Here is a 23,318-nt window from a genome sequence, read left to right on the forward strand (position 1 = left end):
GTGGGTTAATCAGAAAACTCAATATTTAATTATTTTATATGTCATTTTTTTAAAGTTATCCCACACATCAAATTGATTGTTACACAGGAAAGAAATTTGACTACTGTAATACTTTGAGCAAAGTAAGGTGATATCATTTTATCATGGTACCAGGAATTGCAATTCTCTAATTCTTGACTTCCATCTTACCATTATCTTCCATGTCTCCCTATCCCCAGAATAGGGAGCTCTTACTGTTAGTGTGTCTCTTTTTTATTTTGCAATAGCCTAAATTGCTGAGGCTACCCTTGGACTTGCAATCCTTTTGCCTAGTCTCTTGAGTTGCTGGGATTATAGGTGTACAGCACCTAGTGTGTCTCTATCATTTGTGCCATAAGCACCCCTGCATCTGTGTGGTGTGTCATTTACAGGAACCATTTCTGCAAGGTATTAAAGAAAGTCAGAATTAAAAGATTGTTTCCAAAGTATAAACTTTTGGCAAATTAGAAGGCTTTTTTGTTCCACTTTTCTGATCTGTCTCTTGAGTGATGATGGCTATTATCTGGGGTGGAGGACTCTGTCGGGTATTTGTCTAACATTAAGTATGAGGTGTGTGCTTCACTATAGGGTTGTTTGGTTTATGGTTTGGGGTTGTTTTGGGTTTTTTTTTTTTTTTTTTGATACTGGGGATTGAACTTAGGGGCATTTGACCACTGAGCCACATCTCCAGTCCTGTTTTATATTTTATTTAGAGACAGGATCTCACTGAGTTGTGTAGCGCCTTGCTGTTCTGAGGCTGGTTTTGAACTCTCGATCTTCCTACCTCAGCCCCCCAAGCTGCTGGGGTTACAGGCATGAATCACCACTCTTGGTTTACTGTAGCTGTTTTGTAGAGTTATATTGTAAGTTGAGTCTCTGATTGGCTGACTGGGGTTACCATTGAGAAATACCTTTTGCTTAATATGGCTGTATGTATAAACGTGGCTGTAAAACCAATGTGATACTGCAATCTGTACACGTGGAAAAAAAAGAATTCATACCCCACTTGAATCAAATGTATGATATGTCAAGATCATTGTAATGTTTTGAGCAACTAATAAAAAAAAAAGAAAGAAAAGAAATACCTTTTGCTGGGCACAGTAGTACACCCTTGTAATCCCAGCTACTTGGGAAACTGAGACAGGAAGATTGCAAGTTCAAAGCCAGCCTCCACAATTTAGCAAAACCCTGTCTCAAAAATAACAAAATTATTAAAGGTCTGGTGATGTAGCTCAGTGTAAAGCACCTCTGGGTTCAATTCTCAGCACTGTAAATTAATTAGTTACAGTTCTTTTTTTTTTTTTTTTTTTTTTTGTGGTGCTGGGGATTGAATCCAGGGATTTGTGCATGAAAGGCGTGCACTCTTAACAACTGAGCTATATCCCCGGCTTCCTAGTTTTTTTAAAAAAAGAAAAAGAAATAGCTCTTGCTGTGCACAGTGATGCATGCCTATAACCCCAGCTATTCAGAAGGCTGAATAAAGCAGGAAGCTAAAGCAAGTTTAAAACCAGATTGGGCAACTTAGCAAGACCCTATCTCAAAATAAATAAAAAGGGCTGGGGATATAACTCAGTTATACTGGGTTCAGTCCCAAGTATTAGAGGGTGGGGGGAGAAATAACTCTTAACACAATCCTTGTGTCTTGTCAATACCTGCTGCTGATGACTTACTACAGCTGTATGATGATTAGGTTGCATCTTCTCCACTATGTCACAAGCTCCCGTGATAAAGCTTATGGACAGGCTGCAGTATTATGGACAGGTTCTCCAGTATTTCCTCAGCATCTAATAGCATCTTAGCCCATGGTAGACAGTAAAGAAATACTTAGTACCTGATTGAAGTCTCTAGAACTTCCATGTGAATTTGGGGGTCTTGAATGAATCCCTGGCAATATTTTTGAGTAGATAGTGATTTCTCATAGAGTTTTACTTAAGCCTTGGTGACCTGGTATTTCTGTTTGTATACAGTCTTGCCACTTGACTAGACCTGATAATGCAGCATGCAACTGGTAACATCTCTCTGGGACTCCGAAATCTTTGGGTTACAGTGTCTCTAGCCCTGAGCAGAACCTGACATCTATCTTCTCCTTTGTTCTCTGCAGGTTGTGGGCCTGGCCTATTAGCAGATGCCAAGATGCGGGTATTTGAACGCTCAGTATATTTTGGTGATTCCTGCCAAGATGTTCTTAGCATGCTTGGCTCTCCACACAAGGTCTTCTACAAGTCAGAAGACAAGGTAGGAAAGATGTGTTTATATAGTGAATAGTCTCTTTCTTTCTTTGTATCTCTCATTTTAGTCATTAGTAGTTTGAACAAATATAAATTGTGCTATTTTCCCACAGAAACTGTTCTACTTAAAGTTGATGGTGAAGTGAATTAAAAGCTTTTTTCTGGCCCTTGTTGGTCAAATGACCCTTCCTGTGTCACTGTCCATAATGCCTATGTTTTCTTAAAGACCTAGGCCTAGTCAATAGTCAACCATCTCTGGCCCCTTTCCTTCTGGACTCACCAGCAGTTGAGATTTCCCATATTCTCATTTACCTAACAGCTTAATGTTAAACAGGGAACACTTTCCTTACCCAAGAACTATTTAAAGGGTTATATTTTAATTTATTATTTTTTTTCCTATAGATGAAAATTCATTCTCCTTCCCCTCATAAGCAAGTTCCATCCAAGTGCAATGACTACTTTTTTAACTACTTCACTCTTGGGGTGGTAAGTTGTGATGCCTTAGGAAAGTATTTTGTTTCTTTTGGGATGGGCATTACACCTTTGCACACCTGAGTGTGCACATGCAGCTTTAACCATGCCTAGGCATCCTAGCCCCAGCTAACTTTGCCTAGTGTTATTTCGCATAGGCTTCGGTACTCCAAAGTAGACCTTTCCTACCACCAAAATGCCAAAATACACCCAGTTCTCTGGTATGTCTTGACTTATTTTCTGAAGAAGTCTAAACAGATGGAGACTGTGATAGTCATTCATTTTAAACTGTTTTTGGAGCTACTTTTGTAGAGCATAGAATCCTTTTCTAGAGTCACAAACCAGGAGTGTGCTTTTTATTTTTAAAGGACCATCCCAGAGGCATTGTTACAACACTGTACTCTGGACCTAAGGAACTGGATGTAGCTGGTTGCTGCCATCAGTGCTGATAGTCCAGCTGGTGGGTAGGGTGGGTAGGATGCATATATGAGAAATGGTTGTATAAATAGTGTGCCTGCAGAAAATATCTCAGGGCAGAACTGACCTAACCATAGGTCTTCTAAGTTAGCTTTGAGCCTTCTGTGATCTGAGACAGCAAAGGATAGCTTCCTAAGAGGGAGAAAGGAGAAATGGGTCTGCTTATATGGTAAAGACCAAACATAACCAAGGGTCAGTTGGGGCAGTGGGGTGGGAGCCATTGTAGGTCATAAACTCCTGAGTGTAGAATAAAGGAAGGAATGGTGATGTTACAGCTTGACCCCTGAGTTCAAGAGCCAGTGAAAATAGCTAGCAGAGAAAATTCCAAGAAGGGACAGCTTTGGTAGGATTTTGTTGGCTACTGGTACAGAGTAGATTCAGAGGTGACCTTGGGGTCCCAGACCTGAGCAGCTGTCAGAATCTTGGATGGGTAGCTTTGTGTTTCAATGGGTTGCATCAAATTCAGGTCCAACTCCTGGTGAAACGTGGACTTTAGTTCTAGGGATTGCCATAGAGAGCATAAAAGAAGCCTGGAAAGTCTGGCAGGTCATAGCATTCATTATAGCCAGGAGGGCTAGGGATATAGCTCAGTTGGTAGAGTGCTTATCTCACATGCACAAGGCCTTGGGTTCGATCCCCAGCACCACCAAAAAAAAAAAAAAAAAGTATCAGGTGCCTTTGAGACCCTCTACTGTTAATCTTCTTGATAGTCTTTAAGTCAAAGTCTGCACTCAGATTTTTCATTAGGCGCTTTTGTAGAAAAGGTCTCCCTTATGTGTTTTTCTCCTTAGGCAGTATAGTTGTAACTCCTGTGCCTGCCAAGCCTGCAGCTGTTTGCCCTCCTTCCTCCACTGAAAATCCCTGGTTAAGGTTGCTTGGCCTTAGCTGTCCCCTTGACTATTGTTTGGAAGAGAGCCGATGCCTGCAAGCATCCCTTTGGTGGAATGGAACTCTCCAAGATGGACATGTCTTTGGAAATTGTTCCTGCACTACCTCAATAATAGAAATAATAAAAAACCCTTTTCTATCCCAGGACATCCTCTTCGATGCAAATACCCACAAAGTGAAGAAATTTGTCCTACACACCAATTACCCTGGGCATTATAATTTTAACATGTAAGTACAATTACACATATCTTCCCCTTTTGTAAGTGAACTTTGGGCTGGGGAGAAAACAAAACAAACAAAAAGAAAAAATAAAATAAAACAGGAAAAAGAATTTGTGACTTTGAGCATTCTCTAATTTATCTCTACCTGAGTTCTTTCATTTTTACTTGTACATGCTATGCAAGTGCTCTACCACTGACCTACATCTCCAACCCTCTGCCTGAATTCTTGCTGTTTTATAGGAGGCGGACATTTACTGAGTGCCTGCTGTGTCCCTGCCACAATGTCCAATGTTTTACATTCTCTCCATATGTGCCCATTTTCTAAATAGAGAAAAGGATCAGAAGTCTCAATACCTTATCCAAGGTGTTAGGCTCTTTAGACCTTAAGGCCATGCCCTATTCTATTCGACTTCAGTACCCAATCTGGCCTCTCCCCATGAATGCTGTGTCAGGGATCCAGAGCCATGGCATTGGGGAGATGTCTTTGATTCTGGTTTTTGGGGGGGACAGTATTGGGATGTAGGAGTGGTCAGGGCTTCCAAGATTGCCCAGCCTTTATCCTCATCTACCTTTTCTGTAGTTATCACCGATGTGAATTCAAGATCCCACTAGCCATAAAGAAAGGTAAGTAGTGTCCCCTCGGGGTAAGGAAGAGGTTCGGGAGTCACTTTTCCATTCTGAGATGGGAGAAGAGCCAAATAGAGAGGGTGGTAGTAGTTAGATTAATGAAGCCTTTGCCTGCCTGCTTCTGCTGGTAATCTCAGCTCCTCTGGGATAGGTCCCTTATTCTGGGAGCTGCATTGTTCTTCATCTAGAATCTCCTGGAGGCCTTCAAGGATTTTTCCTCTGACTATGGGATTGCTGGCCTCTGAAGGAGAAATTTTCCTATCTACAGATGATTATCCAGTGCCCCGAACCCATCCTTAGTGCCTATCTCATGCTACTAGTTGGTAGCTCATACCTGGCTAACCTTCCTTCTCCTCTCCACCCTCTTCCATCCTGGAGCTCCAAAATTCTCCATCTTGCCTATGCTTCCCGTGTACTCTAACCCTAGGGCAAAAGGTAGCTAGATCTGAATTCTGCCTACTGCTGGGGACACAGGTGGTCTAGGCCAGTTACCAGCCTGCCTATTGTGTTCTCTTTTCAGAAAATGCAGATGGTCAAACAGAAACATGTACAACCTACAGCAAGGTGAGTTCCTATTTTCCTACCTAATGCAACTTTAGAAAGACTTGAGCATGAGCATGAGCCTGCTGGCAGTTTAGGTCATGTTCTCCAGGCCAGTCATTAGTCACAGGTGTGTTTACATCCCTACTAACCCTTGCTGCTCCCCATCCATCTTGCAGTGGGACAATATCCAGGAGCTCCTGGGCCACCCTGTGGAGAAGCCCGTTGTCCTACACAGGTGAGTCAGCATTTGCTGTCTCTGATCATTCCATCTGCTCCTTGAAGCCCAAAGGCTCAAGGAAAGTCTACCACTGGGTATTGCTTTAGAAATTATAGAGGTTTCTGATGTTGCCAAAACATACTTCCTGCTCCATCCTGCACATTAGGACTGAGCCAATTGGTCTTAATGTTTGCCCCCTACCATACTTCTAAGTATAGAGGCCCTCTCATCACCAATTATTCAAAATGAGAGGTGATCTTGACCAATTGTCCCAGGCTCTTCTTTGCTATCAAAGCCACTACCTACTATAACCTAAAGACCCTTCCTTGCTGCTATGCTGCCTACAGCTTCTACTCGGGCTCAAGGCTCCACTTGAAAGAACCTTTCTGACTTTTTACCACCCCTGTCCAGTTCCACAGTAACTTTTTGAGTCCTCTTTGATTATCTAGAATTCTGAATTGAGTCAGGCCATTCCTACCCCTAGAACCTAAAGGGCCTATATGGAGACAGAAGTACACTCAAAGCCACAAGAGATAATTAGCTGGTGGCCCACATCCCAAAGGGAATGAATGCCTTGCTGACCTTGTTCAGACCTTTGTCTGCTCCTCTAATTCTGCTTTCTTTGGCCTCAGGTCCTCCTCCCCAAACAACACTAACCCATTTGGTTCCACATTCTGCTTTGGTCTTCAGCGGATGATCTTTGAGGTAAGTCCTAGAGTTTATAGAAATAAGCTGCTGAGGCATTGGTGGTCATAGCAAGGACAAGCAAGTGATTGAGGAAAATTGGGAAGGGCCTAAGTGCCAGGGTGGGTAGATTAGTTTTTCCTCAGCAACCCTGTCCATGTACTTGGCCCACCCACACTTAATAGTAAGGGTTCAGAAATGATTTGGGATAAGCTGGGGATGTAGTTCAGTGGTAGAATATTTGCCTAGCATGCACAAGAACCTGGGTTCCATCCCCAAAACCACAAAGTAGGGGAAAGGTTGAAGAAATTTGGAATTATGGAGGCTGAAGCAGTCTGTTTCCAATAAAATGAGAAGGATTACAGGGATCTCTGTGTGTACTGAAACCAGCTACTCAGGGAAAGGGGCAGTGGGGCCAAACCCTGGGCATGTTAGGAACCTTTGTGAACGAATGTACTGTAGGCAAATGGCTCTGGAGGCCCCATTGGCTTGGGGGAAGAATAGACAGCCTTTTTTTCTTTTTCTTTCTTTCTTTTTTTTTTTTTTCTTGGAAGCTATACTTTTAGCAGGCCCTTAGCAGTTCCAGAAGAACTAGACAAGTAGGTGTGGTAAAGGTCAAGTACCCTAAGAGGAACAGCAGAGGATCTGCACCCTAGTGTAAACTGTGAGGAGTTGAGGGGTCAAGAAGCCTTCACTTTGTGTATATGACCTCTAGCCAACCCCTCTGCCACACAGGATCTGCCTTAATTCCTTTTCCCCTGTCCCTTGATCCACTGTCCTCTTCTTATACCAGGTCATGCAGAACAACCACATTGCCTCGGTGACCCTGTATGGGCCCCCCCGGCCTGGTGCCCACCTGAGAACAGGAGAGCTACCCTAGAGACATCACCGCCCCTGCCCCTCTACCCATGGAACTGTGCGTTGCATCCTGCTCAGTGGGTCTCTATACCACCTGTGGGTATTCTTGGACACCTTGCCAGTGTTGAAGGGCTCTTGGAATGTTATGAGGTGGAACGCAGGCTGGGTGCTTTGCCAAGAGACAAAGGGCCCAGATATTCTCTGTCCATCCTAAGCCTGCTGCTGCCAGCAGGAAACAGACTGCAAAGAGAAGCACAAATTTTGATCCTTAATATCTGGATTCAGAAGCTCTCTACTAACATGTAAGGAGGCAGGACATGTCAGCCCCTATCCCACACACATTGGGAAAACTTGGGGCTCTTTCTGTGGCCGAGGACATGGGTCCTGCTTTTGGCTCCACATTGCCATGTGACCCTTGTGGCAGGAAGGTAGCGTGTCCATAGTACTTGGTAGCAACATTTGCACTACATCCACTTTTGTTACTTGATGAGCTGGCTGTAGCCAAGGTGGCCTACCTGCCCTTCCTGGTTTCTTTCTGGCACCCATTGCCCACCAGTCCTAGGAAGCACACCCAACTGGTTGAAACACAGCTTTCTACCCTCCAGGTATGTGCTCAGGCCTGGTTCCCACAACTCTTGGAGCCAGCTTTCAAGGTTGCCTGTGCCCCTGCTCTGCCCAGCCTGGCTGGCAGGGCTGCATGTTTCCATCCTGTTTGCCTCTTTTATTTAATGCCAAAGTTTTAGCCAAAGACATCTTCCTCTTTCATTGTGTTTTAGGATTCTGTTCTGCACTGTGGGCCAGCTCCCTGCCTCAAACCTGGGCATTGTCCTCAAACCAGGCCATTCATGGCTCAAGGCTGGGGGGCTCCAGGGAGGTTGGGCTGCTTGGTCTCTTCATGGGTCTGGCTAATGGAAAGTAGCATATATATGCTTTAAAAATATTAATCTTTTTGGAAAGAATTAAGAGAAATGTATAATTTTAATCCCATTTTTAATATTTTGGTCTAGCAACTTGTGATACATAGATGACAATTTTGTGAGTTTTTCAAATGTGTGTACAGATTTTTGTAAATATGACACTTTTGTAATTAACTCATGTACAGCCTCATCCTGTATAGTTTATGATGAATGTGCAGGGGATCTGCTCCAGGTGCCTGTATGGTTCCTAGTCCTATAGTCAGGCTTATGTGGCACTCCCATGACTTTGACTTTGTAACTGACTAATGTCTTCCCATTTGGACAGTGGTCTGGCCAGAGACCCTGCACATTTTACTGTCAGGGGTAGCCAGGACTGTTCCCATCCTCTTGGAAAGAGGGAACCATCCTCATCCCCTGCCCACATCCCTTCTCCAATAAAGCACCTGTGCCCTTAGCAGCAGCTTGCCATGGGCTGTTGCTGAGATATTTGTACTGAAATAAGTGTGGAAGTATTTATTTTTTAGGAAGGGGGTGGTTGAAGAATATGAGAAATTTTATAGTAGAAATGTCTGAGGAGACAGCCATGGCTCCTCTGAAGGGGACGGGACAGCTTTTAACAATGGCATAGTGTATGGGTATAGGAGATGGGGAAAGACTTTAGGAACATGACATAGTTGTCCTTGATATGGCTCTATCCATGCTGTACCAGGCAGACCTGGATCCTATTGGAGTTGGCCCAGGAAAGCAGACCTGAGAGGGGAAAGATCTAAAGATGTAGACAGGGCTGGGAATCCAATTGAAGAAGCAGGTGGCAAGCAACATGTCTAGATTGAGTTATGACAGAATGCCTGCCAGGTCCATGAAGGCTGTGGGACCTGGCCTTGAGGAGCTGCATATGTCTGCATCATCCTAGGAGTTAAAAACCAAGCCTCCACCTGAACACACACCTATGTGCTATTAGGATGACTAAATATGTCCATTGCTCTGGGGCCTGTTGGGCAAGACATGGTCTTCCTCCACCTCAGCCATAGCTCTACTCGTGGTCACCAATACATTGTTTTTTAGACCTCCTCTGTGTAGTGTGAGCCAACAGGAAATGCCAAACTCAGTTTCCATACCCTGGGATTCTGAGAAGGCAGACACAGGTAATCTAGAAAAGAGTAACCCACACCTTAATAACCCACACAGGAATCTCTTTCAGGCTCTCTTCTGTTCCATCCTGGGGCTAAGAGAAGCTTGGCACTGTGATGGGTGGCTAAGAGCCCCACTGGAAGGGGCCTGCAGCAACGGGCTGCCTATGTGCACAGACTGGCCCATGTGACCCATGCAGCAGGCGCCACATAAGCCAGATGTCAGCAGCTGAGAGCCCATGTACTACAACCAATTCGCGGTAGAAGCAGGGGTCGAAGGTGCTCAGGTGTGGTGCTGCAGAAGGCTGGGAAATGCCAAAGGTACGGAAAGCTGGGTGAGGCTCAGGTGTGAGCCGGAGGCGCTGCAGACACATGCCTAGAAAGACATCATCGATGGGAAAGAGCTCAACCTGTGCACAGGCACTTGCGAGGCGGCGCAGCGTAGCTCCAGAAAGAACAAAACCACCACCACCTGCGTAGGCTGGATAGGCAGGCAGGCCATACACAGCCTCTGGGATGTAGTACTTACTGTCCCTAGCACGGATTGGCCTCGCCTGCACTATTACGTCACCTGCAAGCAAGTCCTGCGCAGGATCCCTCGATGCTAGGAACTCCAGCAGGTTCCCCACGTGTACAAATACATCAGCATCACCTTTAAAAACAAAGCGCACGTTGGGGCAAAAGGCTGAGGCCCAGGCCAGAAAGTGGATCTCCTTAAGTGTTAAGTTGAAAAAAGTGTCGTCGAAGGCCCAGAGCAAGATGTCCGAATATGCATGGCTCTCAGCATGCAGCAGTGCACGCCAGTGTGTCTGTGTGCCCTCCCCCTCCGGATCAGCCTTATTGGTGCTTGCACTCCTGGGCACCCCCAGCAGGAACACACGGCGTACAAGGGCCCCCTGCACGCGACCCTCGGCACCCCACGTCTGGCGCACGGCTTGTCGCCTCTCGAAGTCAGCTGCTACTGACTTGACAGCTATGAGCAGGTCAGGTTGGCCACCAGGTGCACCATCACCACGGCACTTGTGAGGCTGGTTAATGAGAAGTGAAAAGCGCCGCTGGTCCTTGGCGCGCAAGTAGCGGCGGAAATCAAAAGAGCCGGTGGGAGTGGGCAATGGCGGCGTGTCCCCTTCGTAGGCCGGTGGGGCTGCGCCAGAGTCCAGTACCTGGAATGCGCGGGGACCTGGGGTGGGTCTTTGTGCCTCCCGCCGTCGCGCTTGCGGCGTGCTGGTAGTGGGGGCCGCGCCGTCGTGCTGTGCATACAGTAAGAGGCCAAGGGCGGCGCTGAGGAGCAGTGTGAGTGACGCATCCCGGCGTAGGCGCAGCCTCCTCCTCATGACCGCGTGGCCGACGCCCGCCCTCTCTTCGAAGGGTCGCCCGCAGAGCCTCTGGAAGCAAGGACGGGTGGCGGGTGGGGGTCAGAGGCTCCCAGCCCCGCCTCCCGGAGAGGAGGGTGCAGGAGACCACACCCTGGGGGGGGGGTCTTAAACTACCAGCCGTTCATTCCCCTCCGTTGCACCTCCTCCTCGCACTGCTGGGACTAGCAGCCTGAAGGGACAAGATGTTCCCCCTTGTAGCGAACTCCCATCCCCACCGACTCCAGCCCGGGACGGTGCCCAAGAGGCGAAAGCCGGGCAGAAAGGCCCTTTCTCAGACCTACCTTCTCCCACCCCTCACGCTAAGACCAAATCCCTTCTACCTTTCTCCTCCCCACCCCAACCTCTGCTCTGGGATCCCGACACTCACTCTGGGAGCGGCGGCGTGGCCCCCTGACGCTGGAGCCTCGGGCTCAGCGCAGGGTCCCAAGGGCGGCCATGGACGGGGCCTGGGCCAAATGCAGCGTTGGCAGGAAGGGGACCGAGGCCGTGCCACGTGACCCTCCAGCTGTGCGCGCCCGGACATCTGGAGCTCAGCTCCGCCCCAGCGCCGCGGGAACTCAGAGTGAGGATTAATCCCTGAGAAGATTCCTTAGGGGCGATTCTTGCTGGGAAGGCCTGTTCTTGGTGCTAGCTCAGACTCCCCAAGACCGCTTTTCTGAGGCCTGGTAAGTATCGATGTCTCTGGTTACCCCCACTCGCACGGAATGCCCCCGCCTACCACCCAGTAAACTGCCAAGTGAGGACGGTTTGCACACACAAAACTGCTTCTCCAATTCTTACAACAGCTCTCATTACTTATGCCCAGATGGGGATGCTGCTTCTTAGGCCCAGGAGGATCATACAGGCAGAAAGTACTGTCCCAAATCTTTTGGAAATCAGTCCAGGAATCCTCTGTGCTTCCTTCATCCCACCTCTCCTTTGTCCCCATTGGGGTACCAGACAGCAGGCCAACCCTGTCTGCATTAACTTCCCAGGCAAGCAATGCAGCCCTGTCTTCCAGTAGCTTATAGGCCTGAGTCCAGTCCCAGATTCAGTTTTGAGTCTCCTGCTCCCCCACAGAGGCTCCAGCACATAGAAATGTCACTGCTGACCAGATTGGGTTAGCAGGGATTGGTAAAGCTCCTGGAAGAGGTCACTCAGCAAAGGCTTTGACCTGAGATCAAGGTGAGCAGAGTGGCACCCTCGAGCCTGAGAGCCCAGTCCTTGCCTAACTCTGCTGCCAGCTTTCAACTATCTCTTCCTGGAACTCAGGGTCTCCAGACCTCAGCCTATGTGGTAGAGCTTGGAGTAGAAAACCCCCAGCAAAGGTGTGCATCACTGCTTCACTTCCCACTCCTTTCCACGGTACCTCCACCCAGAACCTCATTAACTGAATACACCTCAGTCTCAACTGATCTGTCAGCCGGCTTTCTTACCACAGTGAGTATTCCCTGACCCCCAAACCCCTGGATTTCCTCTTTATTCTTGGGGTTACATTTTTCTAGTAAGTGTCCTTCAGTCCCACTATCTGTCCATTCATGAATCTTTACCCGTGACCCTCCTCCTAAACCCAGAACTATATACCCAGCAGCCTTCACACTCCCTCACTGGATGTCCTACAGGAACACCATTTCCCATGAACAGAGCAAACAGGGCCACCCCAAGCCTCCATCCCACTGGCAAAGGAAGAAACTTTGGGTCCTCTTTACCCCATTCCAATCCAGGGTTACCAAGGCCAATTCTTCTTCCTGAAGATCTCCTAGTGTTCATCTCTTTTCTTCCATTGCTGCAGCCACTGCCCCTTCAGTATCTGTCTCCTTCTTGCTGCTTTTTCTTGCAATCTCTCCCTCTCTCCCTCCCCCTCTCTCCGTGCGTGCTTCTCTCTCCCTCTCTCTTTCTTTCTCTCTCTCTCTCCATCCTCACCAGCCTCCCAGTCTTAATTCCCAAACCCTTCAAAGGCTTCTCACTGGCCTCATTAATAAATCCAAATTCTATAAAATGGCTCACCAGACTCCATGTTCTCCTTCACTAATGGGTCATTCAGCAACCCCCTCCAGCCACTCTACACTTCTCTTCCCTATTCCCTTCCTCAAGACCCCAAGGTGCTTGCTATGCCCAGAGCACTGCCTTTCTCTCAACTCCCCACCTCACCCTTCCCACCAGCTCATCTCTTCAGGAGCCAAACACCAGCCTGGGGTAGGCCTCTGTGTTCCCACAATTCCCTGAGTGAAAGTTACATTTTATTACCATTGCTAAGTACTTGGGTCTCACACTGAGTGAGCTGGGGCAAGCGGGATTTGGGTATTTGGCTCACTACAGTATTTGCAGCACCAAGGGTGGTGCCTAGGACAAGGAAATTCCAGGCGCTTATTGAGTCACTGTTCAAGGAGTGAAGGGGGTGAGGGCTAGCCAGAAGATTCTCTTTTGGGGATAGAGGAGGATGAAAACGACATTCATACTGTCTCCATCAAAGAATCTAGAGCAGAATCCCCAGTGGTATGTCCCAGGAGCTCAGCAGGTGTTCCTATGGATCCTGGAGAAGGCACTCAACTCTGCTGCAGCAGCTCAGTGAAGTAGAGGTTTTAAATGTAGTTGTAGGGTTCCAGTGGATTTTGAAGGAGGGTCAGCAATAGTAACAGTAGTAGCAGAAGGGACTCTAGAACCATCCAGATGCTCCAAACGCTGCTGGGCTCCTGGTGGACTACTGCATCCTTGGAACCGGGTCTAGGCCAGGCCTCCATCAGGACCTGCCATGCCCAGCAGGTCCTCTGCCAGACTGGTGAGCTCATTCTCCTCTAGCGCCTCTACTAGGCGCTGCAGTGTGGCTCGGCGGCCCTCTGCCTGCACGAAGCGACGCAGCAATTGGAAGGCCTGCTCGTACAGCCCATCACGCTCGTATTCATAGGCCAGTGAGTCCAACGCTGGGTCGCGCAATGCCCGACAGCTGCGCTGCAGTGAGCGTCCCACCCTACGCCACTTGAGGCCCACTGAACGTGCGAACGTCTGTTGGTCCTGCAGGCTCAGTGGCCGATTCGCTGTGGAGGGAGTTGGGGAGGCAGATGGGTGGGAGGGACCCAAGAGTTGGCCCCCACCTGTGCCCAGCCACTGACGTCTAGCTTAACCATCACCCCGGCCCAAACTCCAACCTCCCGGGGACCCCACCTTTGCGCTTGCACCTCACCTACTGGCCGACCCTGGAACAGAAACGTCTGTCCAGACAAGGGCGGTGGCTTTCCCTCTGGCGGAGAGGGGACCAGGGACTGCGAGGGGGCTGGGACGACATCAACATCCACATCCACATTATCACCCTGGCCCTCCAAACCACACGTTAGATTGCAGAGCGCATCTTCCAGCTCACCTAGTTCCTCATCCCGGAGCCGGTCGGGCTAGGGAAGGGAGTACGAGGTCAGAGGGGCTTTTATCCGTGAATCCCCACCCTACCCCATGGGGACCCCATCCTGCCGCACCTTCTGGGCTAAGATGCAATTCAAACAATGCTCCTCATCCGTCAGCCAAGCATCTAGCCTCTCGGCTCCAGCGCGCAGCTCCAGCTGCAGCGGTACAGAGTGTTGGGCCAGCGCTGCTGCCAAGCAACTTTGCAGCTTGGCGCGCAGAGTTCCCTCCCGGTAGACGTGGAGGAAGCGGCTACAGGGCTGTCGCCCACAGAAACGCAACTGCACAATCAGCTGCGGGTCGCTGCGGTGGATCTTGAGTATCTGCAGCACGTCTGGGCTCTCAGCGCTCTCTGCGGAGGTGAGCAGTCAGGCGCCAGGTAGTCCCCAAGTGGGGCGTTCTCCAAGCCCGAGGAGGGGCAAAGCCCATGGTCAAACCCCCATCCCCATTCTCTAACCTGGGATACTAGATTATCCACAGTACCCAGCTGGGAAACAAAAAAGGGAATGCAAATAGCAACAACCCAGAAAGCAGGCCAGGATCTATCATAGAGTACATTCCAAGATAAGAGTAGGTGCCACCTAGCCCTATCTCTTAAATCCCAAATAGAAGAGAGGGGCTTTGCAACACAGAAAGGGGGCATATGCCCTGGGCCACCAGGCCATGTGCATAGGCAGGCAGGGGAAGGGCAGGAGATCTCAGGTCTTTGGCTTCCACCTAGTGCGGTTCCCTTTCCCCTGGAAACAGAGGGGTTCTTGATTTTCTAAGGATGGAGCTGGATGCCCCAACCAGCTTCAGCCTCCTGTGGCTTCTACCCTGAGATGAGAAAGAAGAACCTGGAATGATACGTAGTGGGGAGGGGTCTTGGGCAAGGAGTGCTGTAGTGAGAGAGGAAAAGAGAAGAGAGAAACCTGTGATTACTAGGAAGGAATGAGCTGGCTGCTCCACAGTGGGGGGCATAGAGTAGCGGGACATTAGTGCAGAAATAGGTAGATGTACAATCATGGATAAACATGATTATGCTCAAGGACACACACATGCAGTAAGCAGAGAAGACAAATCCTACACAGCCAGTTTTTTCTACCTTACACTTACCCTCCCTCACCCAATTATTTTCCTGAAAGTGGCTATAAGCCCAGGCCCACCAAATCCAGGAGGTGGGGTATTATCCCTGCCCCACCCACAAAAGAGCCTAGCCCACCTCTTCCTCTCCCATTCCTACCCATTTACCCACCTGTCAATGATGTCTGTAGAGCCCTGTATACTGCCACCTTCTTCTGGGGGTGTGCATAGGCATCAGACAGAACCACCTTGTCCAGTAAGGATTCCAAAAACAGGTATGCACTGCCCACCCACTCTTCAGGCCCATTTGGCCCAGCTGCCATCTTGCCTCCTAGAGACAGACAGGCATCTAGGTTATCCTAGCCTTGGAGACAACCGTCCAATCCCATGTGTGGCTCCAAAACACTGCGAACATCTGTTTGTCCTTCAGGCTCAGTGGCCGATTCACCATCTCACAGGTGGCACCCTGTGCCTCTGGCTCTAAACAGAGCCCCTCCTAACCCAGACTTACAGTGAATATTGTCCTTCCACTGTCTTCCAGAAAAAATCCAGGATCATGGTGGCAGAAAAGTGGAGGTGGACCCTGCAGTGGAAGCAGAGAAGCTCTGCCTCCTCCTCAGGTCAGTGTCTTTTTCTTTTTTTTAATATTTTTTTAATTTTTTTGTTTTAGTTGGACACAATACCTTTATTTCATTTATTTATTTTTAGGGGTGCTGAGGCTCCAACCCAGGGCCTTGCATGTGCTAGGTGAGCGATCTACTAGGTGAGCGCTCTACCACTAAGCCACAATCGTAGCTCAAGCCAGTGTCTTTTTTACCAAAACTGATAAGAGACTATTCTGGATAGTGCCAATGCCCCAAGGCCAACCAGACCCAGGTCCTGGCCTTGCCTTCAGCTTAAACTTGGGTCCCCAGGGTCCCTGTGGGTCCACAGCTGTACCCTTAGGTTATTTCATCTACCTTCCCACTACTACACCTGGCTTCACTTCAAAAGAAACCTGCAGTTTAATCCCACCCAGATTCCTTCTCCCAATCCCAAGATACCTCTAAGAACTTTCTTCCTCTGTTTTCTCAATCTCTGTCCAGGTCTGGTCATATGAAGCAAGTCTGACCAAACTGCATATTCCACTCACTATTCTAGTTTGGGTTTGGGGAATAGGGCTCAAGTTGGACCAGTGAGAATCAACCCTGCAACTCTGCCTGGATCAATAGGAAAGATGTAGTAATTTCCTTTCCCCTGGGGCTAAACTGAAGGAAGGGGCGGTCTGTTTTGCATTTGCTTGGAAAGAGCCTGGTTGAGAATGAAACCAACACAGAAGGAAACAAAGCCAAGAGATGGAGAAGGGAACTTCTAACCACACTATGGCCCTAGATTCAGCTGTCCCTGAAGCTTTTACAGCCTGGACTGTTCAGGTATGTAAGAAAAACCATCCCTCTTTGTTATAAGTCCTTGGAATTGGGCTCTTCTCCAACTCAAATTATTCTATTGTAGGTTCATTCCTATCCAGATAGTCAGAGCTCCTTAGTAGTAACATCTTCTCCAGTCATCTTCTATCAAAGTCTGGCAGGAAGCAAAATTCCCAGCCAGGCAACCAATGCATTGACCCTCTGTTCAGTGGCCTCCCAGCTATTGGCCCAGGAAGAGGCAAGTCCGACAGCTCACCTGAGGGGATACCCCCTCTTTCTAGAAATGAACTCAATTCCCCAGCTCCTTATCCCATAAGTCACATTCCTTTACTTTCTGTCAGCATTTACAGATAGTGGTTCAGAAGGATGCTGAGCCCAAGCTCTGGGCAGGACAGAAAGAGGAGTCCCAGCTGTCTTCTATTTACAGACAGGGAGCCTCAGGGGAGGGGGTCCTAGGAGGAGCCAACTCTACAACCTTGAACATCCTTGAGGAGAAAGTAAGAATCTTGAGGTTAAGGCAGAGAGCAGAGGCTGCATTTCAGACCTTCCCCAGGCTCTAACCTGAGGGCCAAAGCTAGAACACTATTTAGGCCCTCCAGCATTACCCACCCTGGCAAGAGAAATGAAAACTGGCAATGGCCCTACCCTGGGTCTGAACACAGGGGACACACTTTTTGGAGTTCCCACTCCATGCAAGTCATTACATAATTAAAACATTAATACTGTGTATTTACCCAAAACAGTAGTCTGAAAATTAACAGATCAGGATCGGGGGAGTGGCTGGGGTAATTTTTGTTTCATTTTATTCAGCAATATCTTCTACTTTATGTAAAATAGAAACATTTGGGACTGGTACTATAGCTCAGTGGTAGAGTGCTTGCCTGGCATGTTCAAGCCTTGGCTTCAATTCTCACCACCAAAAATAAAATAAAGACACTTTTCCTTTGTGTTTAAAAAAAAAAAAGCAAAGTAAATGTCTTTATTAAAAGGGATGGGGGGCCAGGCGTAGTGGTGCAGGCTTGTAATCCCAGCAGCTCAGGGGCTGAGACAAGAGGATGTGGGTTCAAAGCCAGCCTCAGCAACAGGGAGGTCCTAAGCAACTCAGTGAGACCTCATCACTAAATAAAATACAAAATAGGGCTGGGAATGTGTCTCAGTGGTCAAGGCCCCTGAATCCAATCCTGGTACCAAAAAAAAAAAAAATAGGACTGGCGGGGGGCTGGAGTTGTGACTCAATGGTAGAGCACTTGCCTGGCATGTGTGAAGCACTGGGTTCAATTCTCAGCATCACATATAAATAAATAAAATAAAGGTCCATCAACAACATATATATATATATATATATATATATATATATATATATATAGAGAGAGAGAGAGAGAGAGAGAGAGAGAGGAGAGAGAAGAGAGAAAGGGCTGGGGTTGGGCATAGTGGTGAATGCCTGTAATTCCATCCTGGGAGGCTGAGACAGGAGGATTGTGAGTTCAAAGCCAGCCTCAGCAATAGCAGAGGTGCTAAGCAACACAATGAAACCCTGTCTCTAAATAAAATACAAAATAGGGCTGGGGATGTGGCTCAGTGGTTGAGTGGCCCTGAGTTCAATCCCCAGTACCCAAAAAAAGATGGTGAGAATGTACCTCAGTGATAAATCCCTAGTAACAGAAAAAAAAAAAGAAAAACAACAGAATGAAACTCAAAACTCTGCAGATGACAAATAGGGCCAACAAAGGTTGGGAGCAAGCCAAAGAGGCAAAACAAGTGGGGAGCCCTGGATAAGTGGCCTAGCGGACCCTGGAAATGTTTCCACTTTCATGTCTTCCCAGCCCCCTGACTTGGAAGTAAATGCTGACCTGATGAACATAGTTTCACCTCAAAGGATATAAGTAGGGACAAAATGGAACAGATCAGGCCTGCTAGGTAGGCACTGGAAACCTGGAGATGGGGCGATGCCCAACACACTAGTACTAGGCACGTGGGGGAAGTCTGCTTGGCTGGAGCTGGAGCTGGAGCTCGAGATTTTCCTTTTGGGAATCATCCTTCCTGCGTGTCCTTCCACAGAAAACCCCTCTTCGGGAAGCCCCGAGCCTCACCCACCAAGAGTCCACCCCTGCTCCGTCTGGGCCAAGGCTTCCAGGCTGGCCCTAGGCTTCCAGGCTGGCCCTGTAACGTTTATCTGGATGACTTTATATGGATATTTGAGTACCAAAAAGTGCGCCAACTACAAGAGGCCAACCAGGCATCGCACCCTAACACAAAACATGTGTCCTCATGCAGCCCTACCTCTGGCTGATCGGCAGGGACAGCCCCCAAGAGTGGCCCAAGGACTGAAAGCTTGCAATTCCAGCCCGCCGCGCCCCCTACTCATCTGCTGCCCCGTTTGGGAGCTCTTTAGCTGTTTCAGGCCTCTTTACAGGAGCTTCCCCGGTTCCTACTAGTCCACCTTCATTCTGCACGTGCCCGGGGGTCTCGGCTCACAGAACTGTTCAGACCAGCCCTGCTCTCCCTTCACCCTCACGTTCAGGGCCCTGCCACCCCGCAAAAGCCCTTGGTTGGGGCAAGGAACCTGGAAGGGTCACATTCCGTACTCCCCACCGCCTCCCATTGAAAGAGCCCAACAGGCCGCCGCAGTAGCTGGCCAGAGCAGCCGCGGTGACAACCGCGCGATGCCCACGCTTGAGAGCCAGGATCAGCCTCTGTTCCTGCCACACCAGCAAGCCCACCCATTAACTGCACTAACCTGCCCGCCTTGGCCGGGCCTGAGTTCCCACGCCCGCCAGGCTCCGCTGCACTGAGCCGCTTCCGGGTGTGCGCCGAGGCGCTGGGGCGGTGCCCCCGTTCGAGCCGCCCAGTTCGTCCGTGTCCCGCCTTCCAGGCAGCTCCTTCCCACCCTGCTGTTCTCTGCTGCCAGTCCACTGTCTCTGGGCAAAGCCCATCTGGTCCGCTGAGCAGGTAAGATTACCAGCGCCCGAGGTTGGATGGCAGGAAGAACTGCCCGCAGGTCGTGATTTTTGGAACTTGCAGTTTTTACGAGGGGGGAGGGCTGCAGTGTAAGAGCTGCCAGACTTTCATCTATTCCTGGTGGATCAACAAGAAGGCGCCCCCTGGTGATCAGAATTTTCTAGTGCCCCCTGGGGATCTAGTTTGACAATCTGATCTCTACTAAACCCACTAAAAACCCTGTGCCATGGGTCCCAGGTACAAACCTGGCCTAGGTATCCAATCCCCAGCGTACACGTCACACATATTCCAGAAGAGACCTCTACCTTGGAAGATACGGGGAAAATACTAGCAAGTGATGTGAAATGTGCACAGAACACTTCAGGCACCTTGAAACAAAACTGGCAACTTCATAGGTCAGGCGCGGGGTGGTGCACAAATGTAATTCCAGCTACTCGGGTAACTGAGGCAGGAGGATCCCAAGTTAAAGGTCAGCCTGGGCATTTTAGCGAGGCAGTCTCAAAAAATAAAAATGACTGGGGTTAGTGGTAGGTTCAGTCTTTCTCTCTCTCTCTCTCTCTCTCTCTCTCTCTCTCACACACACACACACACACACACACACACACACATTAAAAGAGGACGCACATTTTCCCTCTAAAAGCTGCGCTCTGGGGTGGCTCTAGGGAGTTCCAAATTACTAAGCGGGAGCCAGGGCTGCTCAAGGATCAGGATCCAAATTTGAACTACAGCTCCTCAGAGGCAAGAACCATCTGTCCCCAGATCCCATGCTTTTCCTTGCAGGTCTTGCCGGTTTTAGAAAGCACCCGGGACACTCGGGGCTAGACCCCAGCTGCAAAGACGTTTCCCCTCTCTGGGTGGAACCCGCCGGGCCCCGCCCATGCCACTGCTCTCTGATTGGCTCGTTGTCCCTGACAAAACTCTTCATAAATTCTTCCGTCTGGTTAACCCTAGTCACTCTCTAGTGGCTGGCGGGATTGGACAAAGTTTCTCAACTTGGAACCTGTGACTACACAATTGAAAAACAGTTTAAAGAACCAGAAACGTTTTGGCACCCAGGGCCGACTTTATGAACCTGAAGCCTGCGCAGTGGGGCAGAGCCCCCACATTTTGCAACGTATTTATTTATTTATGGTGCTGGAGCTCGAACCTAGAGCATGCTAGGAGAGTGCTCTACCTCTGAGCTATATCCCTAGTTCTTCTTTTATTTTGAGACAGGTTCTCCCTAAATTGCTATTTGCCTTAAACTTGTGATCCTCCTGCCTCAGTCTCCAGAATAGCTGGGATTACAGGTGTACACCACCGCTCCCAGCTCTGAAATTCTTAACGTTGTGAATAGGAATCCCATATCTTCATTTTGTACTGGGTTCTGCAAATTTTGTAGCGGCTTTCAGTCCACAAATATTTCTACACCCAGGCTCAGATGTGTCCTGGGCCCAGGGATGACCCTGTCTCTCTCTCCAGTCCGGAGCTGTTGGAAGTGGTGGAGCCCCCTACCCAGAGCCACACCATGGTGGAGCCAGGAGAACAACTGCCCCAGGAGGTGCTTGCTCTAATCTTCCGCCACCTGTCTCTCAGGGATCGTGCTGCTGTCGCTGGGGTCTGCAGAGCCTGGGCAGCTGCTGCCACCAGCAGTGCAGTATGGCACGACACAAACATCAGGTGAGAGGGCTTTTCTGTCCCCTGCCATTCCTCATTTTTATACTTTCCCTGTGAAGTCAGGGATTAGGGAGATTTATTGACTTCCCGCAAAAACAACAAAAACCTAACATTTATTGACCGCCTACTACATACCAACACATATTAACAATACATAAGATTCATATATTAACCCATTTAATCCTCATGAAAACCTAGTATGACAGTATTATTATTGCACTGATAGGAAACAGAGGCAAAGAAAATCACTTCCCGCTGGCCACTCATCCATAGAGTGGCAGAGGTGAAATTTGAACCTGGCAGTTCAAGGTGCCCACGTGCTTCCTTAGGACAGCTGTAGTTCCTGAAATATTGGCTGTCTATGACAGAGTTTCAGCTGCTGCCGTGCGGCAAAGGCATGGTGCAGAGGGAGAGGTGTGAGCATCGGGAACAGGAAGTGGGGAGGTCAGCTGGCACCCAAATTGAGAAGTTGGTGGAGGGTTCTCCCCTGTCGTTATGAGACTGCCAACGCCTTTTCTTCACTGTTCTAACCCAAGTTGTGACAGTGAATGGGAAGGCATACTGCCGCCATACCTGTCTGTCTGCCTGGACCACATTCACAACCTACAGCTGGAATTTGAGCCGTCGAGGAAGCCGAGTCGCCGGGCAGCCACCGAGCTGCTGATTGCACTGGCAGACCGTGCCCCAGGTCTTCGAGGTTTGAGCCTGGAGTGCCACGGAGACAAACCGCTCTTTGACGCAGGCCGAGACATCCTGGATGCTGTGCATGCCCTCTGTGGGACCGCCAGCGAGCTGCGCCACCTTGACCTGCGGCGCTTGCCCTTCACACTGGATGACACGCTGGTGCTGCAGGTAGCCTGTGGCTGTCCAGAACTCCGCAGCCTTTTCCTAGATAACCATACGCTGGTGGACAGCGTGGGGCCAGGCTCAGTACTCAAGCTACTGGCTGCCTGCCCGCGCCTGCGCACCCTTGGCCTGCACTTGGCCAGCTTGTCCCATGCTGTCCTCGATGCGCTGGCTGAGCCAGATCGCGCGCCTTTTGCACTCCTGGCCCTGCGGTGCGCGAGCCCTGAAGATGCACGCGCGTCCCCACTGCCCGATCAAGCCTGGGCAGCATTGCACTGCCGCCACCCTGGGCTGACTGTGGAGCTGGAGCTGGAGCCTGCACTGCCAGCTGAAAGCGTGATGCGAGTCCTGCAACCTGCAGTACCCGTGGCTACACTGCGTCTCAACCTCTCAGGTGACACTATAGGTCCGTTGCGTTTTGCCGCGTGCCACTACGCCACAACCTTGCGCGCACTTGAAGTGCGCGCCTCCGCCTCATCAGAGCTGGACACTGCGCTGGAGGAGCTGGCGGCGCGTTGCGCAGGCCTGCGTGAAATACACTGCTTCTGCGTCGTGAGGACATCGGTGTTGGACGCCTTCCGCGCGCACTGCCCGCGCCTGCGCAGCTACACGCTCAAAATAAAGCGTGAGCCACATCCTTGGCGGCCCACGTTCGTGCGGTGATTGGACAAACCCTCCCTCCCCTCAAACCTGAGGCCTCGGAGACGCTGGAAGGAATTTCCCAAGCACACTCAAACTGCCAGTTCTTTCCTTGGGAATTCCATGTCTCTTGTGCGTCTTGGGACCCGTGGCACGGTGTCGGTTTGGTAGAGCACAGATGCCCTGAGTCCACTCAACTTCTGCAGACGCAAGCTCTGTCCCGGCCGTACTGGGGTCCCCCAGCTCTTCTGCATGCTCCATGCCAGCTCTGAGGTCCGGCATGGGGGAGGGCAGGCACGGGTGTGGGCCCGGCCTTAGGGGTGAGCTTGAAATAAACAAATCCTACAGTATCTCTGCATCCGGTGAAAGGAGGGCTAGGTTCTGAAGGGGAGGATGAGGAACGCGCAGAGCCGAGAAAGAGCCGTCTGGGCAGAGGTGCAAGATGGGGCTGCGGGTGCGGGAGTCAGGGGCGGGGCACTTCGCCCTTTTGGATAGACAATGCCCCAGTGTTCGGCGGGAAAGGTCTAGCTTCCTCACTATCTTATCGGCCCGCTCTATCTGGGGCTTCACTAGGACTTTCCCAGTTCATCGTAAAAAGGCCGCACACGGGCTATTTTTCCCAAATAAAGGAAATAGAGAGACTAAGATGAGATTCGAACCCAGGTCTCCCTCCTCACCCCATCCCTCCACACACACCCGATTCAGCCAGCCTTTCTGTCTGCTG

At 49.7% G+C, this 23,318-nt stretch overlaps 4 protein-coding genes across 9 annotated transcripts in view; 2 read left to right on the forward strand and 2 right to left on the reverse strand.

The window, feature by feature from the left end:
• Positions 1 to 8,650, forward strand: part of Phaf1 (phagophore assembly factor 1) — a 27,346-nt gene extending 18,696 nt beyond the window's left edge. For 3 of the 4 annotated variants that reach the window (XM_005318294.4, XM_013366288.4, XM_013366292.4), the window contains 8 exons: positions 2,120 to 2,253; positions 2,649 to 2,732; positions 4,228 to 4,310; positions 4,884 to 4,927; positions 5,451 to 5,494; positions 5,650 to 5,708; positions 6,323 to 6,395; positions 7,168 to 8,650. In XM_005318294.4, coding sequence (XP_005318351.1) covers positions 2,120 to 2,253; positions 2,649 to 2,732; positions 4,228 to 4,310; positions 4,884 to 4,927; positions 5,451 to 5,494; positions 5,650 to 5,708; positions 6,323 to 6,395; positions 7,168 to 7,254 — 608 coding nt within the window. In that variant the 3' untranslated portion in view covers positions 7,255 to 8,650. The remainder of the gene's footprint in view (positions 1 to 2,119; positions 2,254 to 2,648; positions 2,733 to 4,227; positions 4,311 to 4,883; positions 4,928 to 5,450; positions 5,495 to 5,649; positions 5,709 to 6,322; positions 6,396 to 7,167) is intronic. The other variant, XM_040278962.2, reaches the window with a different exon arrangement.
• B3gnt9 (UDP-GlcNAc:betaGal beta-1,3-N-acetylglucosaminyltransferase 9) lies at positions 8,206 to 15,399 on the reverse strand. 2 transcript variants are annotated; one of them, XM_040278961.2, is made up of 2 exons: positions 15,262 to 15,399; positions 8,206 to 10,664 (listed from the first exon to the last, which is right to left on the reverse strand). In XM_040278961.2, exon 2 carries the CDS (start codon positions 10,611 to 10,613, stop codon positions 9,405 to 9,407), a length of 1,209 nt encoding a protein of 402 aa, XP_040134895.2. In that variant the 5' UTR covers positions 10,614 to 10,664; positions 15,262 to 15,399; the 3' UTR covers positions 8,206 to 9,404. The 2 variants fall into 2 exon arrangements, with proteins under 2 accessions (XP_040134895.2, XP_005318352.3); XM_005318295.5 differs by lacking the exon at positions 15,262 to 15,399 and adding an exon at positions 11,023 to 12,706.
• Tradd (TNFRSF1A associated via death domain) lies at positions 12,853 to 19,510 on the reverse strand. Its single transcript, XM_005318296.5, has 5 exons — positions 19,233 to 19,510; positions 15,262 to 15,420; positions 14,102 to 14,379; positions 13,816 to 14,020; positions 12,853 to 13,669 (listed from the first exon to the last, which is right to left on the reverse strand). The coding sequence occupies exons 1-5, from the start codon at positions 19,426 to 19,428 to the stop codon at positions 13,359 to 13,361; spliced, it is 1,149 nt and encodes a 382-aa protein (XP_005318353.3). The 5' UTR covers positions 19,429 to 19,510; the 3' UTR covers positions 12,853 to 13,358.
• On the forward strand, positions 19,220 to 22,944 carry Fbxl8 (F-box and leucine rich repeat protein 8). 2 transcript variants are annotated; one of them, XM_005318297.5, is made up of 3 exons: positions 19,220 to 19,444; positions 20,915 to 21,112; positions 21,646 to 22,944. In XM_005318297.5, the coding sequence occupies exons 2-3, from the start codon at positions 20,961 to 20,963 to the stop codon at positions 22,616 to 22,618; spliced, it is 1,125 nt and encodes a 374-aa protein (XP_005318354.1). In that variant the 5' UTR covers positions 19,220 to 19,444; positions 20,915 to 20,960; the 3' UTR covers positions 22,619 to 22,944. The 2 variants fall into 2 exon arrangements, with proteins under 2 accessions (XP_005318354.1, XP_077888634.1); XM_078032508.1 differs by having other exon boundaries at positions 19,373 to 19,444; positions 20,868 to 21,112.
• The last annotated feature ends 374 nt before the right edge of the window (positions 22,945 to 23,318 follow it).

Source organism: Ictidomys tridecemlineatus, chromosome 15 (genome assembly GCF_052094955.1).
Source record: "Ictidomys tridecemlineatus isolate mIctTri1 chromosome 15, mIctTri1.hap1, whole genome shotgun sequence".
NCBI lineage: Eukaryota > Metazoa > Chordata > Mammalia > Rodentia > Sciuridae > Ictidomys > Ictidomys tridecemlineatus.